The 27,584-nt window shown below is 55.3% G+C and overlaps 2 protein-coding genes across 3 annotated transcripts in view; both read right to left on the bottom strand.

Moving 5' to 3' along the window:
• The window catches only part of CSK (C-terminal Src kinase), a 278,351-nt gene that overhangs the window by 233,563 nt on the left and 17,204 nt on the right, over window positions 1-27,584 (bottom strand). Inside the window, exons 3-14 of one of the 2 annotated variants that reach the window (XM_050799868.1) lie at window positions 27,211-27,290; window positions 26,795-26,908; window positions 26,585-26,697; window positions 26,031-26,250; window positions 24,999-25,092; window positions 24,756-24,821; window positions 24,578-24,677; window positions 24,398-24,488; window positions 23,898-23,971; window positions 23,603-23,798; window positions 23,409-23,495; window positions 22,293-23,160 (exon numbers count right to left, since the gene is read on the bottom strand). In XM_050799868.1, coding sequence (XP_050655825.1) covers window positions 22,978-23,160; window positions 23,409-23,495; window positions 23,603-23,798; window positions 23,898-23,971; window positions 24,398-24,488; window positions 24,578-24,677; window positions 24,756-24,821; window positions 24,999-25,092; window positions 26,031-26,250; window positions 26,585-26,697; window positions 26,795-26,908; window positions 27,211-27,225 — 1,353 coding nt within the window. In that variant the 5' untranslated portion in view covers window positions 27,226-27,290 and the 3' untranslated portion in view covers window positions 22,293-22,977. Of the gene's footprint in view, window positions 1-22,292; window positions 23,161-23,408; window positions 23,496-23,602; window positions 23,799-23,897; window positions 23,972-24,397; window positions 24,489-24,577; window positions 24,678-24,755; window positions 24,822-24,998; window positions 25,093-26,030; window positions 26,251-26,584; window positions 26,698-26,794; window positions 26,909-27,210; window positions 27,291-27,584 lie in introns of those variants that run through there. The other variant, XM_050799867.1, reaches the window with a different exon arrangement.
• Window positions 205-12,964, bottom strand: LMAN1L (lectin, mannose binding 1 like). Its single transcript, XM_050799921.1, has 13 exons — window positions 12,518-12,964; window positions 9,509-9,663; window positions 9,286-9,393; window positions 9,131-9,189; window positions 7,009-7,108; window positions 6,563-6,683; window positions 5,732-5,787; window positions 5,065-5,197; window positions 4,607-4,758; window positions 3,211-3,278; window positions 2,249-2,372; window positions 1,477-1,604; window positions 205-490 (listed from the first exon to the last, which is right to left on the bottom strand). The coding sequence occupies exons 1-13, from the start codon at window positions 12,729-12,731 to the stop codon at window positions 358-360; spliced, it is 1,551 nt and encodes a 516-aa protein (XP_050655878.1). The 5' UTR covers window positions 12,732-12,964; the 3' UTR covers window positions 205-357.

Raw genomic sequence — 27,584 nt, 5'->3', positions numbered from 1 at the left:
GGACAGAATTATATACAGTCATGGCTCTCTTTTCCTCCATAATCGAGGGTTCAAAGCCCGTGGGGTATCTGGTCTTTTGGAGGTTAAGCCAGGCCTTGGCCTCCTTGCCTGCTTGGAGCGCGCTCCTAGCCAGCTACTCAGAAGGGGTGGAAGCCTTCACAGAGATTAGGGTGAGGCTGGAAAGAAGACCAGCATATCACAGCATGGGGAGAGGGAAATCACCTTTAATAAGATGGGAGTGTGCTGAAAGCTCAGGTGTGGGTGGGAGCTGGGCACCCAGACGAAGAGGATGCTGATCAAGCACCCACCCCAGACACTGCCTGCTTCCCAGTGATGCAAAGCAGGCTCTGAGGTGGGTCAGGCAGGCATGCTGGCAGGGAGAGGCTGCCTCCTGAGAATCCCCGGGGCCCTGGGGGTGTGTGGTGCAGGACCCAGAGGAAGGCTGCCTGTGGACAGACACTCCTGCAGGCTCTCGTTCAGCTCCTGCCTGCTGCGAGAGAAAAGGTTACAGGCTACTTGCATCTCTCCTTTATGGGCTTTTGAAAAACCAAGACTCTCGTGCTTGTCTTGCTACACTCACTGCACCACAGCCTCCCCTGTTCTTGGACTTTCTGCGGCTCTTTGGCCTGCTGCATATGGTCCACGCTTTCCCCCCGGGCATGTAAGGTCTGTCCTAGTGGCTCCAGGCTGATTGCCACCACTGCACTCCTGTGCATGTGCTGAAGCCTGTGAGCATTTCCACCTTGTGCTTTTTAAAGCTTAGCTCATTTTACTCCTCCTCCAGGACCATCCCAGCCCACACGGACTCTTCTTGTCTTGAAATTCCACCAACAAAGATTGTCAGTCTCATTGCTGAGGCCCTTAGCACACCCCACATCTCTAAATGGTGCACGTTCATTCAGCAAACACACACCAGGCAAAACTAGTGACCTCCTCTCACTTTTTCAGATCTCTGCCCAATTTCACAAAGGTCCTGCCCTTTGCTCCAACACTACTGAACTTGCCACTTTGTCTCTAAAATATTATGTTTTTCTCATACCTCCCTGCCTTTTCTCATGCTGTTCCCTCTGCCTCTATGCCTTTACCTATCTTGTCAGGGTGGAAAACTCCTAGTCACCTTAATGACCATATCAAATGTCCCTTCCAGGTTGATTCCCTAACCAAGGGGGGTCAAGTGTGTTCTGCATTCTTGTAGCCCCTCAGCTTCCTAACATCATGGCATTGACTACACAGGGTCAGTTAGACCTGTGTGAGTGAGCTCCATGACAGCAGGACCCAGATGGGGCTGGGGGATGAGCAGGTGGTCAGTGGTGCTTGGTGAGAGAATGGGCCCTATCCTGCACTGTGCTCTTTGTGATTTGGGGACTGGGCAGGTCCCCTCTGGGCTGAAGTGTCCCCTCTCCTAAATCCAATGGCTATAGCTGAGAACCAGGAGATGCCAGTGCTGTGGGAAGTCCTACTCACGGGGTGGCCCACCTGAAGTGCACGTAGCTGAAGAAGCCTACAGTCTGAATGAGGAGGAAGAACAGGAAGATGCCAGGATGCAGGCACGAGGAGGCCCTTGGGGGCTGGCTAGGTGGGCGGGGGGCCTTGGCCGCTGCCTTCTGAAAGGGGAAAGTCTAAGGTCCTAGCTTAGTTTCTTACTCAAAAGGAGGGGGAGGACCTGGAATCTAGGCCATGTGCATGCTCCGTTTCCTTTCCCCAGGCTTGGGGTGTCCTGGCTCTCATCCAGGGAACTTGGAGAGGGGGCAGTGTACAAAGCTGCCTCCCCCACCCCAGCTCCCATGGCTGCATTTGTGGGAACAGCTGGGAAGGCCTGGGATCATCAAGGGGCCCAGGGCTCAAGAGAAGAGAAAGAGAGAAGTAGAGAGCCAAAGACAGGGTGAGCAGGGTGAGAGCGAGGGAACGAGGATGGGACAGGGCATGGGGAAGATCCGATTCCACCACTGGACTCAATGATCTTGGACACAGCCCACCCCATTTGGATTGAGGGGTGTCCAGGGCCCTGCTGGTGCTGAGTCTGTGGGACTCTCCAGAGAGCAGAGAGGGCAGAGAGAAGATGAGATGCGTGCTGGCATGTATGCATGCACATACAGACACTGACACAGGCACAGATGTTCTTGCCAGCAGTCCTGGGAGGGGAGGGCAAAGGCAGGATGGCTCGGGGCTGCCAAAGTGCTAGAAGAAGGGTGGCTGAGCCCAGACATCAGGGTTGGGGACCCCATGCTCCCCACTACTTCCCCCTCACCGCCGGGCCCTGAAGCTCCTTCTGCAGGAGGCCCAGGATGTGGTCCAGCTCTAAGAAATGATGCTCAGTGCCCACAGGCAGGTAGGAGACCTGGGCTTCTGCGGCCATGCGGACAGCTGCATCCCTAATCGGGGGTGGAAACCAAGTAAGATGACTCATTACCTCTTTTGCTTCCACGCAAATGGCCTAATCATTTCCCATCTCCCCAGGGGCAGCACATGGGTGAGGAACAGGTACCATCCATGGGGCCCCTTCTTGGGGACTGGTCTTTTCTCCTCCAACCTTCTTCCTAGATCCTGAGACTTTAGCTCAGATAAAGATCTCCCTAAAGCTATCTGTGTCAACCCCAGGCTCCCCGGCTCTGCCTTCCATCCTGGATTTAACTCCTTTCCTTCTTCTCATCTAGGTGCCTCTCCACCCCCAACCCTAGCCATCTAGCTCTGTGTGTACAGGGGGGCTTTAGGCTTCAGGTTGGGACGCATGCCTCCTCCACGGCATCCCCAGAACTCCCCCAACCCCCAGGGCTCCAGAGATCCAGCCTAGAGTGGGATAACAGGAAGCTAATGCGGGCACAAAACCAAGTCAGGGACTGCCTCCTCCAGCTGGTCTGGTCTTGGCTGTGCTCCCTCTCCAAGAGCCCCCATCAAAATGCCCCTCATCCCAGGAGCTGCCACTGAAGGAACACTCAGATTTCTTAACCCTCCTGAGGGTGGGAGTGTCTGAGGCGGCCTTCATGATGGGCTTCTCCTGGAGAGAATTGCTTTTCAACAAGGACTTGCAAAACATTAAACTTGATTCAGTTAAATTCAAGTCAACTCAACAAACCTAACTCCACCCCCAGCCCTTCCAATTGACAGGCTGTGTGCTGGGCACTCAGGAAATGATGGAAAGAATGAAGGGCTAATGGAGGAACTTCAGGCAGAGAAACAAGGTAGTGGAGGGGTCCCCACCGAGTCCCTTACCTCATCTCTTGCAGGGCCTGGAGCAGAGTCTTCTGTCCATGGAGCAGGGCATCGACCTTAGCAGAGTCCTGCAGGAGGGCCAGCCTCTTGTCTAGGGCCCAGGACACAGCCCCTCTCTTGTCAGAGCCCACCTTCCCAGGTTCACTGCAGCCTCTTCCTTCCAGAGGCCTTCCCAGATTGCCAGGCCTTCCTTATTTGGACACACTGTGTTTCTCTGACCTCATCCACAGGGGCTTCCCGCATTCCCCCTCCACTCACACCCCTCTCCCCAGGGGTGGTGGTTTCCTCCCAACAGTGGCCACTTCAGGGTTTTCTCAAAATACCTCTCCCTTCTTATTTATTTGAGATGGAGTCTTGCTCTGTCGCCAGGCTGGAGTGCGGTGGCACCATCTCAGCTCACTGCTACCTCCGCCTCCCAGGTTCAAGCGATTCTTTGGCCTCAGCCTCCCAAGTAACTGGGACTACAGACGCATGCCACCATGCCCAGCTAATTTTTGTATAATTTTTGTATTTTTAGTAGAGACAGAGTTTCACCATGTTGGCCAGGATGGTCTCGATCTCTTGACCTCGTGATCCACCCGCCTTGGCCTCCCAAAGTGCTAGGATTACAAGCGTGAGTCACCACGCCAGGCCAAAATACCTCTCCCTTCTAAAAGTGGTTCTGTCACCTGAAGGAGGCAGAGGCCCAGCCCAGTCCTCTCTTTCCTGGTTCGCCCAGGGCACTATCCAAGCTGGGGCCAGTGCTGGTCAACACCCAGTGTTTGGGTCCCTGCCTTACTGAGTGGTGTCCAGGGCCTGAGGGTAGGATCAGAGAGGCCTGGCCCTGGAGTGTGAGTCCCCTCCCCTTTTCCCCACACTAGCAGCCCAGCCTAAGCTGCTCTGACACAAGATTAAAACCTCGAGCTGTCAGAGTCCAGCAAAGCCCGCAAGAGCTGCTGGCCTCCTCTGCCCAGTATCTAACACCTTGGCTGAGTTTAGCTCTCAGGCCCCCAGGCTGGGCATGACCCGAGGCATGACTCCCTGGGGGAGGAGCCAGATGGCAATGGAGATGAAATGAGGCTTCTGGTGCAACTGAGCATTAAGCAAGCCGTATGCAAATTGCATGTGAAGCTACATGCAAATTAGCACCTAGTCTATTTCTGTCATTCATCTACAGAGCCGAGTCCAAATATCTGGCATCTCCTCTCCCCAGCCCCAGCCTCAGCCCCAGCCCCGTGCGCATTTGGTTGTGCAGAGATGCCATCCCGCATTCTGCCGTACCCCATCCTGTGACCTGCAGCATTTCATCCCTGCCCTCCTTTCCCTCCAGGCCTTAGGGAGACCAGTTGCTTACTACAGTGCTTGCTCCTCTTTCAGGCCCGCAGGTGGAGCCTTGGATGCCTGTGGGGCTACTCACCCAGCCTCCATCAGGCCTGGCTTGGCCTGGGGGCCCCAGCTGCTTCTTCCATTGCCTCTCAGCCTGGGCCAGCTGCTCGGAGAGACCCCGCAGAGCCTGAAGGATCTGGCTGTGTCTGCCCAGCGTCTCCTCCAGGTCAAAGAGCCTTTCCCCTGGGGATTAGGGCAGAGCTGGGATGGGCAGCCAGCCATGGTGGCATAACACAGCCTATCTTATCTTTGGGGGGGCTTCTTGGAGGAGGTGCCAGAAGGTGTGGCTGCTGCCTCTAAGACCCTCTCCTGGAAAATGAGTCTGAGTGGTAAGGTGGAGATAGGACAGAACAGTTGGGCCCAGGGCCTGCTTAGATATGGCCTCCTCAGGCCTCAGTTTCCCTTCTGATTAAAGGACTCCTGGTCATAAGGGTGGAGGATGCTGTGACACTCAGATGGGCGCCACCTGCCTGCTCTCTCAGTCCCTACCTTCTCCTTGAGCTTCAGAGCCTGACTTTGGAGTTACATCCTCCCTGGTGCCCAGGCCCAGCCTTGCCCGCAGCCCTTCCAGCTGCCTCGCCAGACGGAGCTGCTCCATCTCCAGGAAGGGCTGAGGGGGAACCTGGGGGAGGAAGACAGAAAGTCGGGCCCCAAACCCATGGGACATCCAGAGGCGAGGGGAGCCTTCCCACAGGCTTCCCCACAAGCCCAGTCTCCCTCCCTGGCCATCTGGCCCTGCGGTTTCCAGCCCTCTGAGTTCTGCCTTCACACAGATCCCACCCTCTTCCCTCCCTGCTGTGGCCTCAGGCCTGTATGTGCTGATCCGCGGCTCCTTTAAGCTCATCTCCTCCAGGCAGCCTTCCTTGAGCCCCTGGCTTGTTGGGACCCCTCCTCTGTGCTCCCACAGCCCCCTGTGCCTTTTGAGACCTGGCACTGATCACTCTGAACTGTAATGTCACAGCCTGAGCCAGCCAGCCTGTGAGGCCTTGCAGACCGGGCCTGGCCCACAGCACTGCCCAGCACAAGGTCTGGCCTGAGCAGAGCTCAGAGGCCAGGTGGAGGTAAGGGCTGGAATGGCAGGTCTGAGGGCACCATGACATGGGCAAGGGCAGGGTCCCTGGGCTGCCATTCCCAGGTAGGCCAGGGCTGGCATCACCTCTGGGCTGGGCTCACTCAGGCTGAAAGTCAGGAAGGACAGGACATCATGATCATCTGGAAGGGGACAGATGAAGGAGAAGTAAGACCCCTCCACCCAGCAGCCCCCTTGCTCAGCCTCCACCTTCACTGCCATGATATCCCACTGAGGCAAGAGGGGTGACTTTGGGCCATCACCTGATGCTTGTCTTGCTCACTTCATAGGAAAGATGTGAGGGTTGACAGGTAGATGGGTGGGTGGTGAGGGCTGAACCTCACACTCAGTCAGAGGCAGGCCCCTGTGAGTGGCAGAACTGGATGATCCCAAAACATCCTGGGCTACAGCCATGGCAGCAAACCAAGTGACACCCTCAGGCCCCCAGAGCACAGTGGCTACTGGTAGTAGCAACTGCGCGGTGGCCACCTCTCCAGCATAGCTCTGACCATATCACTCTCCTCCTCAGAAACCAGACTAAGGTCCTGGCATTCAAGGACTCCCACGCTCTGGTTTCCCTCGGCTTTCCCACTGTGGGATCCTCTGTGGACTCTCCATGGCATCACATCTCTTTGCTCCATTTTCCTAAATGTCCCTCCTTGCTGTCTGTCTTCCACTTGTCCCACAGCTCCCAGCTAGGGGCACTTATGGGGACAGCACTGAAATCAAAGTTTCTCTTGTTTTATCCCATTTGAGACTTGCAAGTCTCAAGGCAGACGTGACTTCTCCCAAGGGGCGTGGAGGCCCAGGTCATGTGGTGAAGTGGCTGATGCCACCCCAGTGCGCTTTAGAAGGTGTGCTCAGGGTGATTCATTCATCACTGCCCTTCTGCTCTTACCTGACCAGTGGGATCCTCACCTGCCAGGATGCCGGTGGCTGCTGAGACCCCAAAGAAACCTCCAGGGACCAAAAGCAGGGGCCCCACATCCACACAGAACTCATCTGGATCACTGGGAGTGAGGCCGCTGTTCAAGGACACCTGAGGGACACAGAGGGAGTGAGCGGTAGGGGGTTGTCCCTACCTCTGACTCCCTGGCTCCCCTGGCCATAGGAGGGCAGGTGGCCCTAGGGCTTGGTATCAGAATGGCATGGAGGTGACCAGCACTCCTGGTCTCATGTGAGCCCTTACATGTATGTGCTCTGGGTGAGTGTTAGGATTCTGTGTAGGGATCCCCTGTGGATGTTGGCCCGTGTGTGCTAGGGGCCTCACGTGGTGTCACAGGCACTGGTATGTTGGGGCCATGGGCACGCACACACAGCAGCTCTGTAACTCAGAGCCCTATCAGAAGCAGGAAGTGACTCACGCGCAGCCTCTGCCCCCAGTAGGTGATCCGTGCTCTGAAGGGGTGTGGCCGGTTCCGGAAGTCCCAATGACAGGAGCCCAGCACTTGGCTGGCTCCATACCTGTGGGCAGTTTGTTCATTTGTTTGTTTTTGAGAAAGAGTCACACTCTGTTGCCCAGGATGGGGTGCAGTGGTACAGTTGTGGCTCATTGCAACCTCTGCCTGCTGGGCTTAAGTGATCCTCCCACCTCAGCCTCCCAAGTAGCTGAGACTACAGGCATGCACCACCACACCTGGCTCATTTTTGTATTTTTAGTAGAGATGGGGTTTCACATTTTTGGTCAGGCTGGTCTCGAACTCCTGACCTCAAGTGATCCACCCATCTTGGCTCCCAAAGTGCTGGGATTGTAGGAGTGAGCCACCGCGCCTGGCCTTTGTGGGCAGTTGGAATCCAGTTGAGGATATACAGGACTCAAGGCCTGGCCAGTAAGGGCAGTCCCAGAAGCCACTCTGCCCAGATCTGCTGTGCCACCTCCCTTTCCGCTGGGTGAGCTGGCATGGGATAGGTACCTTGTCTAGCTTGAGTCTCCCTTCTTGTAGCCTGCTCCCTTGGCAGAAGAGAGAGGGGTAGGGGAAGCAAGCCCTGCCTGGCAGAGTGTTGGGACTTGGATTTACAGAAGGGACCAGGGGCCTCCCTGTGGCCCGTCCTCAAGGGGACAAAGGCCTGGACTAACAATGCAGTTTCTGCCCTCCATCCCTCCGACCCACCTATCACCCTCGTCCTATCACCCGTCCCTCCCTCCTTCTTCTCTCTCTCTCTCTCTCTTTTTTTTTTTCTGAGATGGAGTCTTGCTCTGTTGCTCAGGCTGGAGTGCAGTGGCACAATCTCAGCTTACTGCAACCTTTGCCTCTTGGGTTCAAGTGGTTCTCCTGCCTCAGCCTCCCGAATAGCTGGGATTACAGGTGCTTGCCACCATACTCGGCTAAATTTTTTTTTTGTTTTTAGTAGAGACGGGGTTTCACCATGTTGGCCAGGCTGGTCTCAAACTCCTGACCTCAGGTGATTCGCCCGCCTCAGCCTCCCAAAGTGCTGGGATTATAGGCGTGAAACACTACGCCTGGCCCCTCCCTCCTTCTTCTCTTAAACTCCAAGTCCCCTGTGCCTCTGGCTTCCCCTTCCTCTCCCAGCTGACTCAGGACGGATGACCTGGACATGTCCTGGCAGCCAAGGACAATGTGACCAGGCTGCCTCCCTGACGGGTCGGCATGGCAGGCTCTGGGGAGTCAGGAGAAGAGTGTTAAACGCTGAGTGTCTCTGGACACCTCAGGCTACTCACAGCAGAGCGTCTGACAGTGCCGCCTTCCGCCAAGAGGGAGGCAGCACAGGGCAGGGGAGAAGCCAGCACCAGAGCAGCCACCTGGGTTTGTGCCCCGAGCTGTGTGACCTTGGGCAAGCCATCTCATCTCTCCAAACCCCAGTGTTGCCATCTCTAAAATGAGGACGGTAATTGGAACGACCTCATAACAATGTTATGAGGGTTAACTAAGACAGTAAATGAGAAGGACGTGGTGCTGGGCCTGGCATACAGTCAGCTCACTCCGTAAATGCAGGCAATTACTCTAATTGTTATGAGCCGAGAGAAGGTTGCTGAGAGACACTGACAAACCGGCCCAGCTACTGAGGAGGCATCTGGGCGGCTGGGGAGGGACAGAAGCCAAATCATTTGGGAAAGCGAAGGGACAGCTAAGCAGGGAAGAGCGGGGACCCTTCAGGAGTAAGTCTGGGCTCAAAGTTCAGCTCTGCCCACAGCACGTCCCTTCCCCTCTCTGGGGCTCAATGTCCTGACCTGTAAATGGGACGAATAACCCCCACTTATGGAGGGTATTGGAGATGGGATGAGATCATGGGAGTGAAGATACTCATCACAGGCCACAGCCTGTGTCATTTCACCTGGGGCTGTTGGGTTGCAGGAATCAAGCCCCATGGGTGTGGGCTTCGCCTGAGTGAGAGTCCAGCAAGGATGGCAGCTCTGGGAGGGTGGGCCCCCTGCTGGAGTAGGCTGGGGCAGGGGCTCGGATGGGGGGGATGGGCCCCTCCCAATGCAAAAATGGAGGTGAGGGGTCGGTCTAGACAGGCCCTTACCCAGCCTTCTCAGAGGGGATGTGCCCATCGCTGGCCAGCACACGGATGGCAGTACTGTTCTGCAGGGAGATGAGAAGCAGCCTGAGCTGCGGCCACGGCGGGAGGGGGAGGGTGTGGGCGGGAGGGGGGCTGGCAGGCAGGAGACAACTACACACCTGAGTATCCTCTGCCGAGGAGTCAAAGAAGATCCCGATGCCGTCCCATGAGGCCAGCCCCGCGAGGATAGAGCCTACATGGCCCCTGCCCTGGGTGTACCACACGGCCTGTAGGTCGCCAGCCCCTCAGCTCAGGGAACCGTGTGAGATACTGGGACCCCAGGGCTCATCACCTGCCTCCCTGACCCACCCTGCTCTGTCAGCTCTGGGAGAGGACACTCACCATGCCCTGGGCTCCCCGGCGCCCCAATCCCGTCACCCTCATCTGCACCTCTACTTCCCAGGCAGAGAAGAGGACAGAGGCCCTGCTCCACACGGCGCCACTCCGGTTCCTCATGGATGGTGTCAGCCGCACTTCCTCCAGGCCCAGGATGGCGTCTGTGGACCAGGGCAGTTCAAGCCCCAGGCCCCACTATACCCCAGTTCCCCCTTCACTCTCTCTCAACGGCCTGGGCTGGGCTCCCGGAAGAGGAAGAGACAACGCCAAGGCCTGCCATTAAATAACCAGCCAGCCAGGGAAGCAGGAGTCAGAGCCCAGCACAGCTGGAGGGGCCTTTGCCGGGGAGGGCAATGAATGCCAGCACTGTCCGCGTCGTCAGTGAAGCCTCGCTGCAGTGTGTGTTGTCTGTTTTTATAAGACCGCATCTAACAGATGAGGAAACTGAGGCTCAGAAAAGTTAAGGAACTAAGTGGATTGGATGGAATTCAGCTCCCTATGACTCCTAAGTGCAAGCTTTTTCCACCATGAGAGAGATTTGTGTCTAACTCTTCCCATTTCTCAGATGAGGAAACTGAGGCCTTGTGACAAAAAAGGAAGTGCCTGAGACCACAGAACACAGGAGAGCACTTTAGGAGAAGTAACTGCAAGGAGGCCCAGGACTCTAGGCTGTGGCCAAATGAGGCCAGAGCTTCCTGGTGGACAGGACCTAGGGGCATTCCAAGGTGAGGAAAGCAGGAAAGCAAAGTTGCGGAGGTGAGAACCGGCCTGCAGAATGGCGATGAAAGAGTGCAGGACGGAGTGTGTGTGTGAGAATTGTCACTGGCGGTGGTGGGGTGGGGAGGAAGGAGCCCTGCATGGCAGGACGGAGGAATGGGAGAGAAACTGAGGCAGTCTTGGCAAGAACTGGGGGCAGGGAACTCAGAGGCCCTACTCCAGCGCGCTCCCCACCCTCCAACCTGCCAGCCTGGAACCTGGCCCAGGGCCCAGACTCTGCCAGGACGTTCTGGAGGCTGCTAATCCCGCCTGTTTGCTCTATAGAGCAAAGGCCAGGGATGGGGGTAGGGAGGCTCAGAGCTGCAAGGCCACAAGTCCCAGGGCCTCTGGAAGCTGTCACTGCCTCTGAAATCCTTGCAGGAGGCAAGGATTGCCCACTGTCTACTACGCTTTCAGCCTTACGAGGCCTGTGGGTGAGACCTTGCCCCAGACCATGGGCCCCTTCAGCCTGGCTCTACCCTGTGTCTCTGGGCTGGGCACAGAGGAGCATCAGGGTGAACCAATGAATGAATAGACAATGCACACATCACTGGGTGATCTTGGAGAAGGTGCCTCTGTTCCCTTACATGATCTGTGACACCCAGACTTGGCAAGGCCCAGAGCAGTGAGCGTTGTATAAGCTTGCCATCCTGGTCTTGAGGCAGGGGCCGGTATGGTGTTGTGAGAAACAGCCCACTTTTTTGTTACCTCCTGTGTCTTTATGAAAGAGGACTGGAAGAAACCCTACTGATAGGGCCTATCATCTTAAAGGGATATATTTTGGGCTGGGCGCAGTGGCTCACGCCTATAATCCCAGCACTTTGGGAGGCCGAGGCGGGCGGATCATCTGAGGTCAGGAGTTCGAGACCAGCCTGGCCAACATGGTGAAACCCTGTCTCTACTGAAAATACAAAAATTAGCTGCGTGTGGTGGCACGCACCTGTAATCCCAGCTACTCAGGAGGCTGAGGCAGGATAATCACTTGAATCTGGGAGGTGGAGGTTGCAGTGAGCAGAGATCACACCATTGCACTCCAGCCTGGGCAACAAGAGTGAAATTCCATCTCAAAAAATAAAAAAATAAATAAAAAGGGATATTTTTTCCTGGCCTTAGTCAGGAATCATGCCATTTCTCAGAACTAACTTTTTTTTTTTTTTTTTTTTTTTGAGACAGAGTCTGGTTCTGTGGTGCCCAGGCTGGAGTGCAATGGCAGGATCTCGGGTTCAAGCAATTCTCCTGCTGCAGCCTCCCGAGGAGCTGGGACTACAGGTGCGTGTCACCACGCCCAGCTAATTTTTGTATTTTTAGCAGAGACGGGGTTTCACCATTTTGGCCAGGATGGTTTCAATCTCTTGACCTCTTGATCCACCTGCCTCGGCCTCCCAAAGTGCTGGGATTACAGGTGTGAGCCACTGTGCCTAGCCAAGAACTCACATCTTATAGACAGAAATCCACAGCTGATCTGCTTTCTATCTTTGCTTTGCCTGCTAAGAGGCTCAGAATTAAATTTATGGCCTAACTCTGAGGTGGACAGACCTCACAGCCTATGTTTTTGAAGCCATGCTCCTAGACTATTTCATGCTCCACTCTAATCCTCATTGTCCTTGCTCACTCCTAATGTAAGCAAGCTCCCTTCTATCTTGTAGTTCCATCATCACAAATCCTTTTTGGAACAAGATCTGGTAGAAGACACACTCTTTGTAGGTCCAGGTTTGGAAGTCCCTGAGCACAAACCTATGGGCTAAGATGCTCTCATGCCTGCTTCCACCCACAACACACATACAGGGAAAGGCTGGTGCCCACTCGCCTGGAATGAGGATGCCTCCCTCCAGGTAGCCCCCAGTTCTCATGGCCAGCCACAGGCCTGCTGGGATGGAGCCAGGAGAGTGGAGGTTTGTGCTGGTCCACATTGCCTTCTGTGTGTCTGGGACTTAGTGTGTGAGCATGTGTCTGTGTGTTCACAGGTCAGAGAGACAGAGGAAGGGCAGGGGTCCAAGGAGAGGCAGAGGAGAAGAGAGAAGTCCTGCCGCAGGGAAGCAGAGAGGTAGAGGAGAAACAGCCTGGGCAGGGGTCGGGGGTGTTGAGGGGGTGGAGCAGGAGACAAGCCTGGGAAGGGTCCTGGGGTGCCTGGCACTGTCCCAGGCCCTACCCCACCCTGGACAGAGGATGGCTGTGACAGACCCACTCCCCACCAAGTCACAGCCCCTCCAGCACTTTGAGGGACCCTGGGCATGGCTGGTCCCCATCCCTGCCCCTCACCTCCATGATGGCTCCAGAAGGGTATTCCAGCCCCAGGCAATGCCAGCCTTGGGCCTTTGAAGCTGAGCTTGTATTCAAACCTGCGCAGAGGAGGACGCGCCGTCTCAGGACTGTGGGGTTCCAGGAGCAGGAGGAGAAGGCAGAACAAGGGACCTGGACCACTGACCACCGGCATTGTGAAGGCGCCTGATGTCTGGGCCCTGGGGTAGATCATAGCTGAGAGGCCGGGGAGAGGATCCTGGGATAGGGCCAGGCAGGGAGGAGCTGGGGACTGGCCAGGAGCTGGGTTTTGGCACTGTCCTCTCTCTCCCTCTCCAGCATAGACATCCTGTTCCTTCCAGGCCTGCTGTCAGGCCCCGCCCCTCCCTCACCTCCAGTCTGATGTGAGCAGCGGGACCCCTCGACAACCCGAGCTCTGCCCCTGCTCCTGACTCAGGCCGTCCTTCTATCTCCCCTCACATCCAGCAGCTGGATGTGGTGGAGGGAGGGGGGCACCCAGGGTTGGGCTCCACCCTTCAGCAGCCCTGGCCTCCCCTCCCAGTTAGGGAGACAGGCCTCCACATCCTGCCTGTGTCCTCCAGCATGGGTGGCACGTCTATCTGGACACCCATCCTTCTCTCCTCCCTGCCCCCTCTCTTCCTCTCCCTCATTCCCCCAGGCTCATCCTTCCAGGCAGCCTGGTTTCCTCAACAAATGCATTACATGAAAAAAAGAAAGGGAGTCTTTAGAGACAGCACAAAAACGCAACGTGCAGACCTTGTTTGGAGCCAAATTTAAACCCAGCCAAATTTAACCTGGGAAAACAAAAAAAAAAGATATTGGGGAAATTTGAACAATGAATATTTTTGAACAATGGATATTTGACTATACTGAAGAATTGTTAACAAATTTTAGGGCCGGGCACCGTGGCTCATATCTGTAATCCTAGCACTTTGGGAACCCAAGGTGGGTGGATCACCTGAGGTCAGGAGTTCAAGACCAGCCTGGCCAACATGGTGAAACTCCGTCTCTACTAAAAAAAAAAAAAAAAAAAATTAGCCAGGCGTGGTGGTGCATGCCTGTAATCCCAGCTACTTGGGAGGCTGAGGCAGGAGAATCACTTGAACTCGGGAAGCAGAGGTTGCAGTGAGCGGAGATTGCTCCATTGCACTCCAGCCTGGGTGACAAGAGTGAAAATCCATCTCAAAAAAAAAAAAAAAATTAAGGACTAATATGGTATTGTGGTTTTTTATTTTTTATTGTATTTATTGTATTTATTGTATTTATTTATTTATTTGAGACTGAATCTCGCACTGTCGCCCAGGCTGGAGTGCAGTGGCGCGATCTGAGCTCACTGCAAGCTCCGCCTCCTGGGTTCACACCATTCTCCTGCTTCAGCCTCCCAAGTAGCTAGGACTACAGGCACCCGCCACCACGTCTGGCTAATTTTTTGTATTTTTTAGTAGAGACAGGGTTTCACCGTGTTAGCCAGGATGGTCTCGATCTCCTGACCTCGTGATCAGCCTGCCTCAGCCTCCCAAAGTGCTGAGATTATAGGCATGAGCCACCGCGCCTGGCCTTTTTTTTTTTTTTTTTTTTGGATACGTGGTGTCTTCCTATGTTACCCAGGATGGACTCAAACTCCTGGGCTCAAAGGATCCTCCTGCCTCCTGAATAGCTGGAAATAAAGGCATGAGCCACCACGCCTGGCTTGTGGTTATTTTATTATTATTATTTTTTTGAGACGGAGTCTCGCTCCGTCACCCAGGCTAGAGTGCAGTGGTGCGATCTTAGCTCACTGCAAGCTCCGCCTCCCAGGTTCACGCCATTCTCCTGCCTCAGCCTCCTGAGTAGCTGGGACTACAGGCGCCCGCCACCGCGCCCGGCTGATTTTTTGTATTTTTTTTTTTAGTAGAGACGGGGTTTCACTGTGTTAGCCAGGATGGTCTCGATCTCCTGACCTCGTGATCCGCCCGTCTCGGCCTCCCAAAGTGCTGGGATTACAGGCATGAGCCACCGCGCCCGGCCTGTGGTTATGTTTTTAAAGTGTTGTCTTTTGGAGAAACATACAAAAGCTTTACAGATGAATTGCTGTAATGTCGGGGATTTGCTTCAAAATATTCCAGGGCTTGTGGGGAGCAGGTGGGGTAGAGATGAGACAGAACTGACCTTGAGTTGGTAAGTGCTGAAGCTGGATGGCAGGATGCAGGGGTTTCTTATATATCTTCTCTCTACTTTTATTATTTTTTTAAACAGGGTCTCACTGTCACCCAGACTGGAGTGCAATGGCAGGATCATAGAGGAGCTAAGACTATAGGCATGCACTACTGTGCCTAGCTAGCTATTTGTTTTTTGTTTTTTGTTTTTTTTTTGAGACAAATTCTCACTCTGTCGCCCAGGGTGGAGTGCAGTGGCGTGATAAAAGTTGGTTTTCCAGAATGACTCATTTGCCAAGAATTCTGGATAGCTGAAATTTTACTGTGCTTTGGAGGTTCCCAATAGGAGTCAGTGAATGAAGCTTTACAAATGGATTAAAATCAAAGTTGTGAAATGTTAAATGTGAAACGTTAGGACATGCTATAAGAAATCATTTCGCAGGCCGGGTGCAGTGGCTTACACCTGTAATCCCAGCAATTTGGGAGGCCGAGGCAGGCGGATCACCTGAGGTCGGGAGTTCAAGACCAGCCTGACCAACACGGTGAAACCCCGTCTCTACTAAAAATACAAAATTAGCCAGGAGGCTGAGGCAGGAGAATCGATTGAACCCCTTGAATCCAGGAGGCAGAGGTTGCGGTGAGCCAAGATCGCGCCATTGCACTCTAGCCTGCGTGACAAGAGTGAAACTCTGTCTCAAAAAAAAAAAAAGCCGAGCGCGGTGGCTCAAGCCTGTAATCCCAGCACTTTGGGAGGCCAAGATGGGCGGATCACGAGGTCAGGAGATCGAGACCATCCTGGCTAACCCGGTGAAACCCCGTCTCTACAAAAAGTACAAAAAAACTAGCCAGGCGAAGTGGCGGGCGCCTATAGTCCCAGCTACTCAGGAGGCTGAGGCAGGAGAATGGCGTAAATCCGGGAGGCAGAGCTTGCAGTGAGCTGAGATCCGGCCACTGCACTCCAGCCCTGGCGACAGAGCAAGACTCCGTCTCAAAAAAAAAAAAAAAAAAAAAAAAAAAAAAAAAAAAAATAATAATAATAATAATAATAATAAAAGATACTATTTTGCAACACCAAGCCTTCACCTGCCTCCATCTGCTCCTCCTGCCTTGACAGCCACGCTGGTGGATAGGTGGTCCATTCTGTCCCCGCCTCCTCACTGGATCCTCAAGCCCCTGGCTTCCCGCTGCTGTCCCCACCACTCCATGGAAAACGCCCTTACAAAGGCCTGAGCAGTGATGCCTGTTCTTTGGTCCTAGGAGACCCTTCTCAACCCAGTCTCTGCTACTTGAAATGCTGCTGACATCCACCTTTTCTCCATGACCCCTCCTGCACCCTGAGTCCCCCCAAGGCCCACCTGCTTCTCCCCCTGCCCCTGGCTGCTCCCTTCACTACTCCCTTGCCAGCTGCTCTCCGTGCCTACCTGCATAAGCCTCAGGGCTTGCTTCTCCCCAACCCCACACTCCCTGACCAAGCTGCTCCATGCCCTGACTTCAAGCACATCCCTGTGCGCACCTTCAAATCTACTTCTAGCCAGCCTCTCCTGGAAGACTTGAATGAATGTGTCTCTTTGCAGGGGATATCCCTGCTTGGATGTCTCTAAGGCCCCCAGGAATTCCAAACTGAATTCCTCTTCTCCAGCCCCTTCATCTTCCTCCAGGCCTCAGGTCTCCCAGGCGGCACCACCCCCTTACACCAGAGTGGAACTGCTCCCATATCCTTCCCTCTGCCTCATCCCCACATCTAGCCGTAGGCAGGCTCTTACATTTGTTCTTGCCATTCATACTGTGTTACCTGGTTCCTTAACCTTGTCAAGTCTTAGTTTTCTTATCTGTAAAATGGGAGCATTAATGGCATATACCTCCAAGAATTGTTTGAAAAGTAACATGGAACGTATTTAGAACAGGGCCTGGCAGACAGTGCTCAGCTCAGTAGGACAGCAGCTCCTTCATCCTCCTCTTCCCCACTACCTGCTGACTGCAGCCTCCTCACTGTCTCCCAGACTGCAGTGAGAAAGGTCTTTCTAAAATGCAGATCTGGGCCGGGTGCAGTGGCTCACGTCTGTAATCCCAGCACTTTGGGAAGGCCAAGGCGGGTGGATCACCTGAGGTAGGAGTTCCAGACCAGTCTGACTAACATGATGAAATCCCGTCTCTACTAAAAATACCAAATATGCATGATGGTGCATGCCTGTAATTCTAGCTACTTGGGAGGCTGAGGTAGGAGAATCGCTTGAACCCGGGAGGCAGAGGTTGTAGTGAGTCGAGATTGTATCATTGCACTCCAGCCTGGGCAACAAGAGTGAAACTCTGTCTCAAAATAAATAAATAAATAATAAATAAATAAATAAATAAATAAATAAATAAATAAATAAAAAATACAGCTCTGGGCCGGGCGCGGTGGCTCAAGCCTGTAATCCGAGCACTTTGGGAGGCCAAGACGGGCGGATCACGAGGTCAGGAGATCGAGACCATCCCGGCTAACCCGGTGAAACCCCGTCTCTACTAAAAAATACAAAAAACTAGCCGGGCGAGGTGGCGGGCGCCTGTAGTCCCAGCTACTCGGGAGGCTGAGGCAGGAGAATGGCCTAAACCCGGGAGGCGGAGCTTGCAGTGAGCTGAGATCCGGCCACTGCACTGCAGCCTGGGTGACAGAGCGAGACTCCGTCTCAAAAAAAAATACAGATCTGGCCATGCCACACCTCTGTCCTAAGCCCAATTGCTCCTGGCTATCTTCCCATAAAGTTGAGCGCCTCATTGGGCCTACAGAGGCAGGTGAGGTCCAGGCCCCTGCTTTGGCTTCAGCCTCGCTGGCTCCCAAGCCACACCCCTTGGCATCTGAGCCCCAGCAAGCTAGTCAGCTTGCTGTCGCACCTCACCACCTTTGGCCGGGCAGTGCCCTTCCTTTGCCAGGAAGGCCCTTGCTGTCCCTGCCTGTTCTCTGAGTGTCTGAGAAGCCTCTCTGCACTTCCCACCGCCTCTGCCCCACTGGTGGAGTGCTGGTAGCAGGTATTCCCCCACTTTCCAGCCAGCAGACTGAGTCCTGAGAAGGCTCCCCATCAGTTCACAAGCTCCTTAAGGGTAGGATCTATGTCTTGCTCATCTGTGATGAGCCGGTGGCCAGAGCAGAGAAGGGAGAGATGAGAGAAAAGAAAGAGGAAAAAACAAGTAGAAACAGAAAGAGAGGCTGGGTGCAATGGCTCACACCTATAATCCTAGTACTTTGGGAGGCTGAGGCGGGCAGATCACTTGAGGTCAGGAGTTCGAGACCAGCCTGGCCAATACGGCAAAACCCTCTCTCTACTAAAAATACAAAAATCAGCCAAGTGTAGTGGTAATCCCACCTGTAATCCCAGCTACTGGGGAGGCTGAGACACGAGAATCGCTTGAACCCCGGAGGCAGAGGTTGTACTGAGCCGAGATCATGCCACTGCATTCCAGCCTAGGTGACAAGAGCTAGACTCCATCTCAAAAAAAAAAGGAAAGATGAATGGGAACATCCAGCCACCTGGGCCTGCAACCCTCAGGGTCCCATTGGCTGAGCCCTGTCCTTTCACTCCTGTTTGTTTTATGCCTGACCCATCTCTCTTGTGTTGCTTGGTTGGCCCCTGTTGTGACCCTATAGCCACGGGCTTCATTGTAGGTTTCTGAACCCTGGCTAGCTTGGACCAGCTGTGAGAGCTGATTGATGGAATCCCCATCCCCCGCTGTATTCAGCGAAGTCAGGTTGGTAGCTTGAAATTGACCACAGTGAGAGTATTAACTCCACGGATATCAGCAAATGCTATAAATCAGAGCTACCCCACCCAGCCCGTGTCCTAGATTTGGATATTAAACATTCACCAGTGCACCACTGCCTGAGTCTCTCTCCTCTGCACTTTCGGAGGGACTATCCCTCTCCCATCTCAGGTTGGTTCCCCCATGTTCTGGCTTCCCACCACCCACCCCCTGCTCTAAGGAAGGCTCTACCATCTATATACCACCCCTCCTGTCTATATCTCTTGCCTTACTCTCAGTACTCAGTACGATTTGAAGGTCAATGTCCTTCCCTTTGGCAGCCAAATTTGCTCAAGACTCTGCTGTCTTAAATCTACCAGCTGGGTGCGGTGGCTCATGCCTGTAATCCCAGCACTTTGGGAGGTCAAGAGATCGAGACCAGCCTGGCCAACATACTGAAACCCCATCTCTACTAAAAATACAAAAATTAGCTGGGTGTGGTGGTGGGCACCTGTAGTCCCAGCTACTCGGGAGGCTGAGGCAGGAGAATCACTTGAACCTGGGAGGCAGAGGTTGCAGTGAGCTGAGATGGCAGCACTGCACTCCAGCCTAGGCGACAGATTGAGACTCCATCTCCAAAAAAAAAAAAAAAAAAAAAAAAAAAAAAAGAAAGAAAAGAAAAAAACTAAATCTACCACATCCTTCTGTCACTCTTCCTCTTTCATCTCCATTACAACTTCATTTCCCAGACTGTCCACCTCTTGCGTTGCTCACACCCTTCTCTAGTCACTGTGGAATCATCCCTTATCAACACAGGCGTTGTGGCTAAACCCGAGGGGCAATTTGACCGGGCACAGTGGCTCATGCCTGTAATCACAGCACTTTGGGAGGCCGAGGTGGATGAATCACTGAGGTCAGGAGTTCAAGACCAGCATGGCCAACATGGTGAAACCCTGTCTCTACTAAAAATGCAAAAATTAGCCAGGCGTGGCGGCGGGCACCTGTAATCCCAGTTACTCGGGAGGCTGAGGCAGAAGAATTGCTTGAATCCAGGAGGCGGAGGTTGCAGTGAGCTGAGATTGTGCCGGTGCTCTCCAGCTTTGGCGACAGAGTGAGACTCCGTTTCATAAATAAATAAATAAAACAAAACCAAGTGGCAGACTCAGCCTCCATCTCTGTGCCTTCTGGGAGGCGGGGACCCTGGTGGCTTCCTCCTCTTGAAGTTCTTTTCCCTTGGCTTTTATGACATGGCACTTGTGTGGTCAACCTCCTCTTCTTGACCTTTTTTTTTTTTTTTTGAGATGCACTTTCGCTCTTGTTGCCCAGGCTGGAGTGCAGTGGCATGATCTCGGCTCACTGCAACTTCTGCCTCCCTGGTTCAAGCAATTCTCCTGCCTCAGCCTCCTGAGTAGGTGGGATTACAGGTGTGCCCCACCACCCCTGGCTAATTTTATATTTTTAGTAGAGATGAGGTTTCACCATGTTGGTCAGGCTGGTCTCTAACTCCTGACCTCAAGTGATCCACTGGCCTTGGCCTCCCGAAGTGTTGGGATTACAGGTGTGAGCCACCGCGCCCGGCTTCTTTGCAGTTTCAAAGCTTCACTTAAAACTCAATGTGTGGCTGGGTGTGGTGGCTCACACCTGTAATCCCAACACTTTGGGAGGCTGAGGCAGGAGGACCGTTTGAGCCCAGGAGTTCAAGGCTAGCCTAGGCAACATAGGGAGACCTCGTCTCTACAAAAAATTTAAAAATTAGCCGATCATGGTGGCATGCACTTGTAGTCCCAGCTACTTGAGAGGCTGAGGCAGGAGGACTGCTTCAGCTTGGGAGGTCAAGGCTGTAGTGAGCTGTGTTTGCACCACTGGACTCTAGCCTGGGCGACAGAACGAGACCCTGTATCAAAATAACAAAAACCTTAACATGGTCTTAACAGAGCTCGTGATGCTCCCTCCTAAGCATGAGTCTCCCGTCCTCGCTCAGCGGATGCCCCCTGCTGCCCTCCCTGCATCCGTTCTGCTCAGTCAGGCCTTGCTGTGGCCTCTCCCTCTCCTCCACCCTCACACAGAATCCATAGCCAAGTTCGGTCAATTTTAGCTCTGGGGCTAAATCTCTCTGGAGACCGTCTCTCATCTGGACCAGTCCTCACTGTACTTCCTGAAACTCCTCTACCAGTAGCTAGGGTGGTTTCAAAAACACGTATCTGGGCCGCGTGCAGTGGCTCACGCCTGTAATCCCAGCACTTTGGGAGGCCAAGGTGGTGGATCACTTGAGGTCAGGAGTTTGAGACCAGCCTGGGCAACACGGTGAAACCCCGTTTCCACTAAAAATACAAAAATTAGCCAGGCTGTGGTGGCGCATGCCTGTTGTAGTCCCAGTAACTTGGGAGGCTGAGGTAGGACAATCGCTTGAACCCAGGAGATGGAGGTTGCAGTGAGCTGAGATGGCACCACTGTACTCCAGCCTGGGTGACAGAGTGAGACTTCATTTAAAAAAAAAAAAAGATTATCTGACATGTCACCCTCCTGATGAAACTTGTCGTTGGCTTCCCATTATTCTGTTTGATAAAAGCCAAGTCTTTGCCACAGCCACAGTCTCACCTCTCAGGCCTGGCTGTTTGTACATCCTCACCCACCTTCTTGGAGATCTGACAAAGCTGCCCTCCGTCCAGTCTCAGCATTTCTTCCTGGAATGCTGCTAACTCCTGCCGTACAACCTGTTCATTCTGCTTCAGATCTCAGCTTAAATGCTGCTTCTTTCCAGAAGCCCTCCCTGATCTACAAAGATTCCCATGTTTTGTGTTCCTCCTGTAGCACTTAAGTTTGTCACCGCCTATATGTGACTATTTGATTGTCTTCCCAACTGTGGACTCCACAGGGTGTGTTTTGCTTACTGATGAACCCCAGTCCTAGCAAACAGTAGGTATTCAAATATTTGTTGTTGAATGAATGGTGTAGTTTTAGAAAAATTAGTCTGGCAGTGTGCAGAGAAGATGGAGTGGAGGTGGCAAGGAGGCTGTTGCACTGGGCCAGGAGAGATCATGGTGGATGGAACTACAGCGGGGCTGAGGAACAGACACAAGGTAGACTTCAAAGTCAGATCTCCCTGGATTTCAGGTCCTGTTGGCTGGTAGAGGAAGTGTCAGGGCCACAAAAGGACAAGGGGAACACCCCACCTGCCTGCCTCAGGGAATACATGAAGCCTCCTCACACCTTCAGAGGTTCTGTACTGACCACTGCCCCTGGACAACCTGAGTGAGGGGAGAAAATCTCATGGCTGGTCCACATTCCCTGTATGTGCCCTGACAAGGTGGGGTGGGGAGTGAGTCCCCCTGACTGGAAGGTGCCAAGATTTCCCCTCTGCCCTGCATCCTCAGCCCCTGCCAAGTCTGGTATGACATAAGGCCTGGCACATGGCAGGGGTGGGGACAGGGCAAAGCTGTGACATCATGGGTAAAAGTGGAGAACCACCAGGAGCTTTCTTGTACCCCTCCGGGTCAGCATCTTCTCAGGCATGAGACGCTTCTCTTCCTACCAGAGGAAGCCCACTGGGCCCACCATTGCTTTTTCTCTCTCTCGCACAGGGGGCTTGACTAGAATCCCGTTCCCATCTGTGCAGGCCTGGGCTCCCTCCCATCCCTGGCTCTAGCCCTCCTTGTGCTGCAGGCTTGAACAACACACCAGGGGAGGCAGCTGGAACCCCCAGGCAGCATCCTGTGGACGGGGCTCCAGAGCTGGGCTCGGCGGTAGCTGGACAGTGGGGCGGGTGGTGAGCACTTCCCCGAGGGCAAACACAGGACACTCACTCGTGCAGCTGACACAAAGCGGCGGCTACATCTCCCGGCCATGCTCCCCACCCAGCCCCACTCACAGAGACAGGGGGATGGACAAGATGGCATGGGAGGGACGACCGGGCAGGACAGGCAGGCTCGGTGGAGGAAGCGCCGAGGCGGGCGGCGGTGTCCTCATGGCGTGGTTTATTACGATTCCATCTCACAAGGCGGGTGGGCGGGTGGCAGCGGCACACGAAATCCAAGCCCCTGACAGACGTCTGCCTCGGGCGCATGCAAACAGTGCAACATGGTCAAGCGCAAACACGGGGCGACCGAGGAGACACGGGACATGGGACACGGAATGGGGAATGAGGCTGGGGCGAGGGGTCCCTAGAGAGGGGCCCGGTCCCCCCCACCCTCATGGGCAGGACAGGAAAAATAAGATTCGTACTTCTTGTAAAATGCCCATTTGCTGGGTACTTTCTTTCTCCTTATCTTGAAAAATAATAAAAAATAAACACACGGAAAAAAAATCTCAAAAAAGGAAAGGAATAAAACTCTTAAGAAGGCGAGCGGCGGGAGGCCAAGGAAGCCCGACGTGGTGGGGCACTGCCTCCCGCTCCGTGGCCTCCTTCCTCCCTGGCCCCTCAGTGGGCTCCCCAGGCCCCACACGTGGGTCCAAGAGAGACGGGGCCGGAGGGATGCAGGCTGGGACGCAGGAAAAAGGCCCACCAGCCCGCTGGGGCTCAGTTCAGGCTCGGGCCCAGTGAGCAGGGGCACCAGGTCCATGATCTTCCAGGTTCAGTCCCCACAGGCCCATGACCCGGGCGGAGGCCAGCCGTCACAGGTGCAGCTCATGGGTTTTGATGTGCTCAAGCTGCTCTCGGAGCTGTAGGAAGGATGGCCGCATGGCGGCGTCCAGGTGCCAGCAGTTCTTCATGACCTCATAGACTGCGGGCGGGCAGCCATCGGGGGCATCCATCTTGTAGCCCTTCTCCACCCGAGGGACGACGTCCTTCAGGGGCTGTGGCCAGGAGGATGGCAGGAGTCAGTCCAGGGCCTGGCCCCAGAGAAGACATCTACCCAGCAGCCTCTCAGGGATGCCCATCAGCTCTGCCCCAGACCCAGGCCCGGAGAGTGGCCTGTGAGCTCCCCAGGGCAGGCCTGAGGCTTCCAGGCCTTGACTGGGGAGGCAGGGCCCAAGGAGGCTCATGCCCCTGCCAACCCCTTCGTTGCTCCAAGAGCCACCCTGATCCCAGTACCTATACTCACAATTCTTGGATAAGGCACTCGCCCAAAGGAGTAGATTTCCCAGAGAAGGATTCCGAAACTCCACACGTCAGACTTAGTGGAGAATTTCTGCCATGTGGATGGAAAAAGCAGCGTCAGATCCTGGGACTCTAGGGGTGGGGAGCGACCCAGGACTCCTGCCCACCTCTGTAGGCCCCAGGGGAGGCCTGCCCCACCTTCTCTCTCAGGGCCTCAGGGGCTGTCCACTTGACTGGCAGCTTGCCCGTGTCCTGGGTGCTGGACGCCTCCTTGGTGAGACCAAAGTCGCTGACCTTGGCCACGTTGTCCTCAGACACCAGCACGTTGCGGGCAGCCAGGTCTCGATGCACGAAGTTGTTGCCCTCCAGGTATTCCATGGCCTCGCAGACATCTCTGGGGGTAGGCCAGGCACACGTCCCCTCAGACTGGGGCCCCCATAGCAGGGCAGGGTACCCCTCAAACCCTACCCATCCAAGAGGCTGCTTCACTCACAGCGAGAACTTGAGGAGACAGTCTCCGCCCAGCACTGACCGACCCCGAGACCGCAGGTAGTCCACGAGGCTCCCCTGGGAGAAGGAAGGACAAACCAGGCCCAGAGGTCAGATGTGCCCTGCAGCCCTCTCACACAGCAGGCTGGGGCCGGGTGGGTGTTGACACTCCAAGGAGGTGTGAGACAGGGAAGGAGTGGGGAGGGGCCAGGACATCCATGCTGGACACTGCTCTGTGTTATTCCTGCCTTATCCCTTGACTCTCACAAATCTCTGAGATAAGCTGTTATTATCTCCATTTCCCAGATGTGATGCTGAGGCTTGGAGGTGACATGATTTGTCCAAGGTTACAGTCAATAAACTGTAAACCAGGACAAAAGCCCAGCCCTGGTGACCTCAAAGCTCACTTGGGGTCGGGGGACCGAGGGAGCAGGGGCCCCAGAGCACAGTGGGGGTTTCGGGGCAGTTGGAAAACCCGAGTGCCGGGTCTCAGCAGGTGCCCACCTTGGCCATGTACTCAGTGACGATGTAGAGCCCGCCCTTCTCCTCCACGATCACGCCCAGGAGCTGCACCAGGTTGCTATGCCGCAGTTGCCTGGGGCAGGACGAGAGTGGTCAGAAAGGGGAAGCCAGAGCCTCACTCCTAGCTTAGGCCAACCTCCCCCCTACCCTGCCCCAACTCACGTCATGACTGAAGCTTCAGCCAGGAAGGCCTGGGCGGTGGCGTCGTTCTTAATGCACTTGACAGCGACTTTGTTCCCTCGGTAATCGCCCAGCATCACGTCTGGGGGCAGAGAGGTCGGCTTGTTCCCAAGTTCTGAGTCCCTTGGCGCCCCCCCTCAGGCAGCCCAGCCCAGCTCACCTCCGAACTCCCCCTTCCCAATGGTCTGCAGTAGCTTCAGCTCCTTCATGTTCAGGGCCCAGCCACCTGTGGGGAGGGGCCAGTGAGGGCCTGGAGGCTGCTAGGGACATGGCTGGGATGACAGAGGCTGACTGGACTATCAAGCACATGGGGTTCTCTGGAGGTTCCTGGATAAGGGCAGTGCCAGGAAGCCTGCGTGGGAGGAGGTGGGTGGGCAAGAGGTCTGGCGTGGGGTGCACTCACTGCGGTAGAACTCATCCTGGGCCGCCACCGTGCCCTCCATGACCTTTGGTTTAATGAGGCGCGTACAGAGTCCATCTGCGTCTGAGGTGTAGTGCTGCAGGGTGTGGGGGGCAGGGTGCTCAGAGACAGCCCAAGGTGCCCCATATGCACCGTCCAGGCCTGACCACCAGGGGGCGGCAGAGGCCGGCCCCGCCCAGCCTGGAGTCACTGAGTGGGGAGGGCTCCCCATTTCTGGTAGGGCAGGGGTTAGGGAAGTCCCGGATTATGACGTATGGCCCATTTCCCATGCCACCCTACATGTGGCTGCTGGACACTCAGCTGTTGCTACCACTCTGGACCCCACAGGTATCCAATGCAGAGGGCAACCCATGGCTCGGTCCTGACACCAGCCTCTAGCCAGGAGAGCCCAGGACCCCACCCTCACCTGCCACAGGCCAAGCCAGGCCAGCAGGGGAGGAAGATGAGAGTAAATACAGAGGGACACGGGAGGCTGTCTGTGGCTACCGGATGCCAGGTGTGGCCTGGCCAGGACTGGCAGAGCGGGCCTGGGAAGCTGCAGGGACCCGTGGGCATGTCCATGCAGGTTGCGAGAGCCTCAGGGGCCCTGGCGATCAAGGCGCATGGCTCATGCTTCTGCACACACTTCTGGGTATGCAGGTCTGTGAGTGGCTGGAGGAAAGTTAGCTCTGGGATCAGACAGACTCAGAATCCAGTCCTGGCACCAAATTATAGCTGTGTGACCTCAGGTGGGTCCCCTAACTGCTCTGAACCGTCGACTCCTGGTCTATAAAATGAGGATAAGGCTCCCCTCCTTGGGGAGGCACTGTGGGGTCAGAGGTGAGTCCTGGCACACAGCAGCTGCTCCACCAAGGTGTGAGGAAACAAGGGCTCACAGAAGTTGCCCCACATGCCTGGTCACCAGGCAGAAGCAGTGGGGCTGGAGCTAGAAGCCAGGGCTATGTGCAAAGGCCCCAGATGGGTTTAGGGTGTGTGAGGGTGGAAGTGAGGACCCACGGATACCCCCCAGCTCACCTCCACCAGCTGCATGAGATTCTCAAAGTACACCTCCTCGTCGATGCTGAGCTTGCTGGCATGGTACATGATGCGGTAGTGCTCCACCTTGCCGTCGCAGCTCACGCACAGCGTGTAGTCCCCAGGGTAGTTGGTGCTCTCCCGCACCAGGAACAGGCCTGTCTCCGGCGGGTACAGAAGCCGCTCAGCCTGCTCCCGTGTGATCTTGCCGTGGAACCAACTGGGGAGCAGCAGGGCCGGAGGTCACGGTGGCCCAAAGGTACTGACCCTGGCTCCCCTTTCTGAAGGGTTTCCCTCTGCTTGGCACCCGTGGCTCACACTCGCTCAATCAGGCATTTGAGGCCCTCCTCTTCTGCTCCCTGTCCCTTCTTCGACACCCTCCTGCCTCTGCTCCCAGCCCTGCTCTGTGAGGTCCCGCACCCATGCCCTATACCTCCCTCCTGAAGCCCTCCCCAACACCCCAGCCCCTCACTCTGGCCTCCCTGCTTGTTCCTGATGCTTCTCCAGGAGGACCAGGGCCCCTTCCCTCCCCAACCCCTCCTTGTAGTACTCACGGCATGAGGCTGAGTTTGGTACCCGCCTTCACGCCCTCCCGCTTCTGGACGTAGTTGGCTGGGATGATGCCCTCACGGCCCACCTTGTTTTTGGCTTTGTACCAGTTGGGGTCCTGGGGAGAGGGCAGCCCAGACATGCTCTCAGGCCCACCTCCCCCTGCAGAGGGAAGGCCCAGCAGTGAGAGGGTGGGGTGGGCGCCACCTGATTACCTTGGTGACGGCCACAATGGTGAGCACGTCTCCTTTGCAGAAAGGCAGGTCTTGCTCGGCGGTGCCGTGGAAGTTGTACTTGGCAATACATTCTGTACCGGATGGCCAGGAGGCCTGCAGGACAGGTGACAGGTGGGCAGGTGCAGCCTGGGACCCCTCCAGCCACCTGCCCGGACACCCTCGTGGTCACAGCCTTTGAGCTGGCCTCTGTGAGCCTGGGTGAGGTGCTCTGCCCGGAGAAGGAGCCCTGGGTCCCTTCCTGTTGAGACTCCCCCACTTCCCCCGGCCTGTGTCTGACTGGGTGCTGGGAAAAAGGGGAGTGGGTTGATCTAAGCTGCATCCTCTCTCCTCCACTAAGCACCCCACCGGGGCCGGTGGGAATGCTTGCATGTCCCAGACCCTCACCCTTGTGGTACCTGTATTGCTGACATCTTCTCAGGAGCTCTGGCGTCCCCGAGTCACAGTAAAGCCGACCCGTCACTTGGTACCATTAGACCTGTGGGGAAGAGAATGAAGAATGAGGAGGGGTGTGAAGAAATGCCCCCCAACTGCTGAGATCTGGCTCCTCACTGGGTGTAAACAGGTGCCAAGAGCGTCCTGTGCTGGAATTTGACACACGGGCCATTCTCTCCAGTCCTGGCACGCTGACGGTACTGGGTAGAGGAGCATGAAGGCTGAGGACCCCCAGGGACAGAGGGAGCCACCAACCCTAAGGCCACAGGGGCCCTTCCAGGACTGACAGAAAGGAGCCAAGGGGGCTTAGAGGGCTAGCAGGACTATGGCCACCTGC

Source organism: Macaca thibetana, chromosome 7 (genome assembly GCF_024542745.1).
Source record: "Macaca thibetana thibetana isolate TM-01 chromosome 7, ASM2454274v1, whole genome shotgun sequence".
NCBI lineage: Eukaryota > Metazoa > Chordata > Mammalia > Primates > Cercopithecidae > Macaca > Macaca thibetana.
The sequence above is the reverse complement of the archived record's forward strand: the minus strand, read 5'-3'. Positions and strand labels throughout refer to the sequence as shown.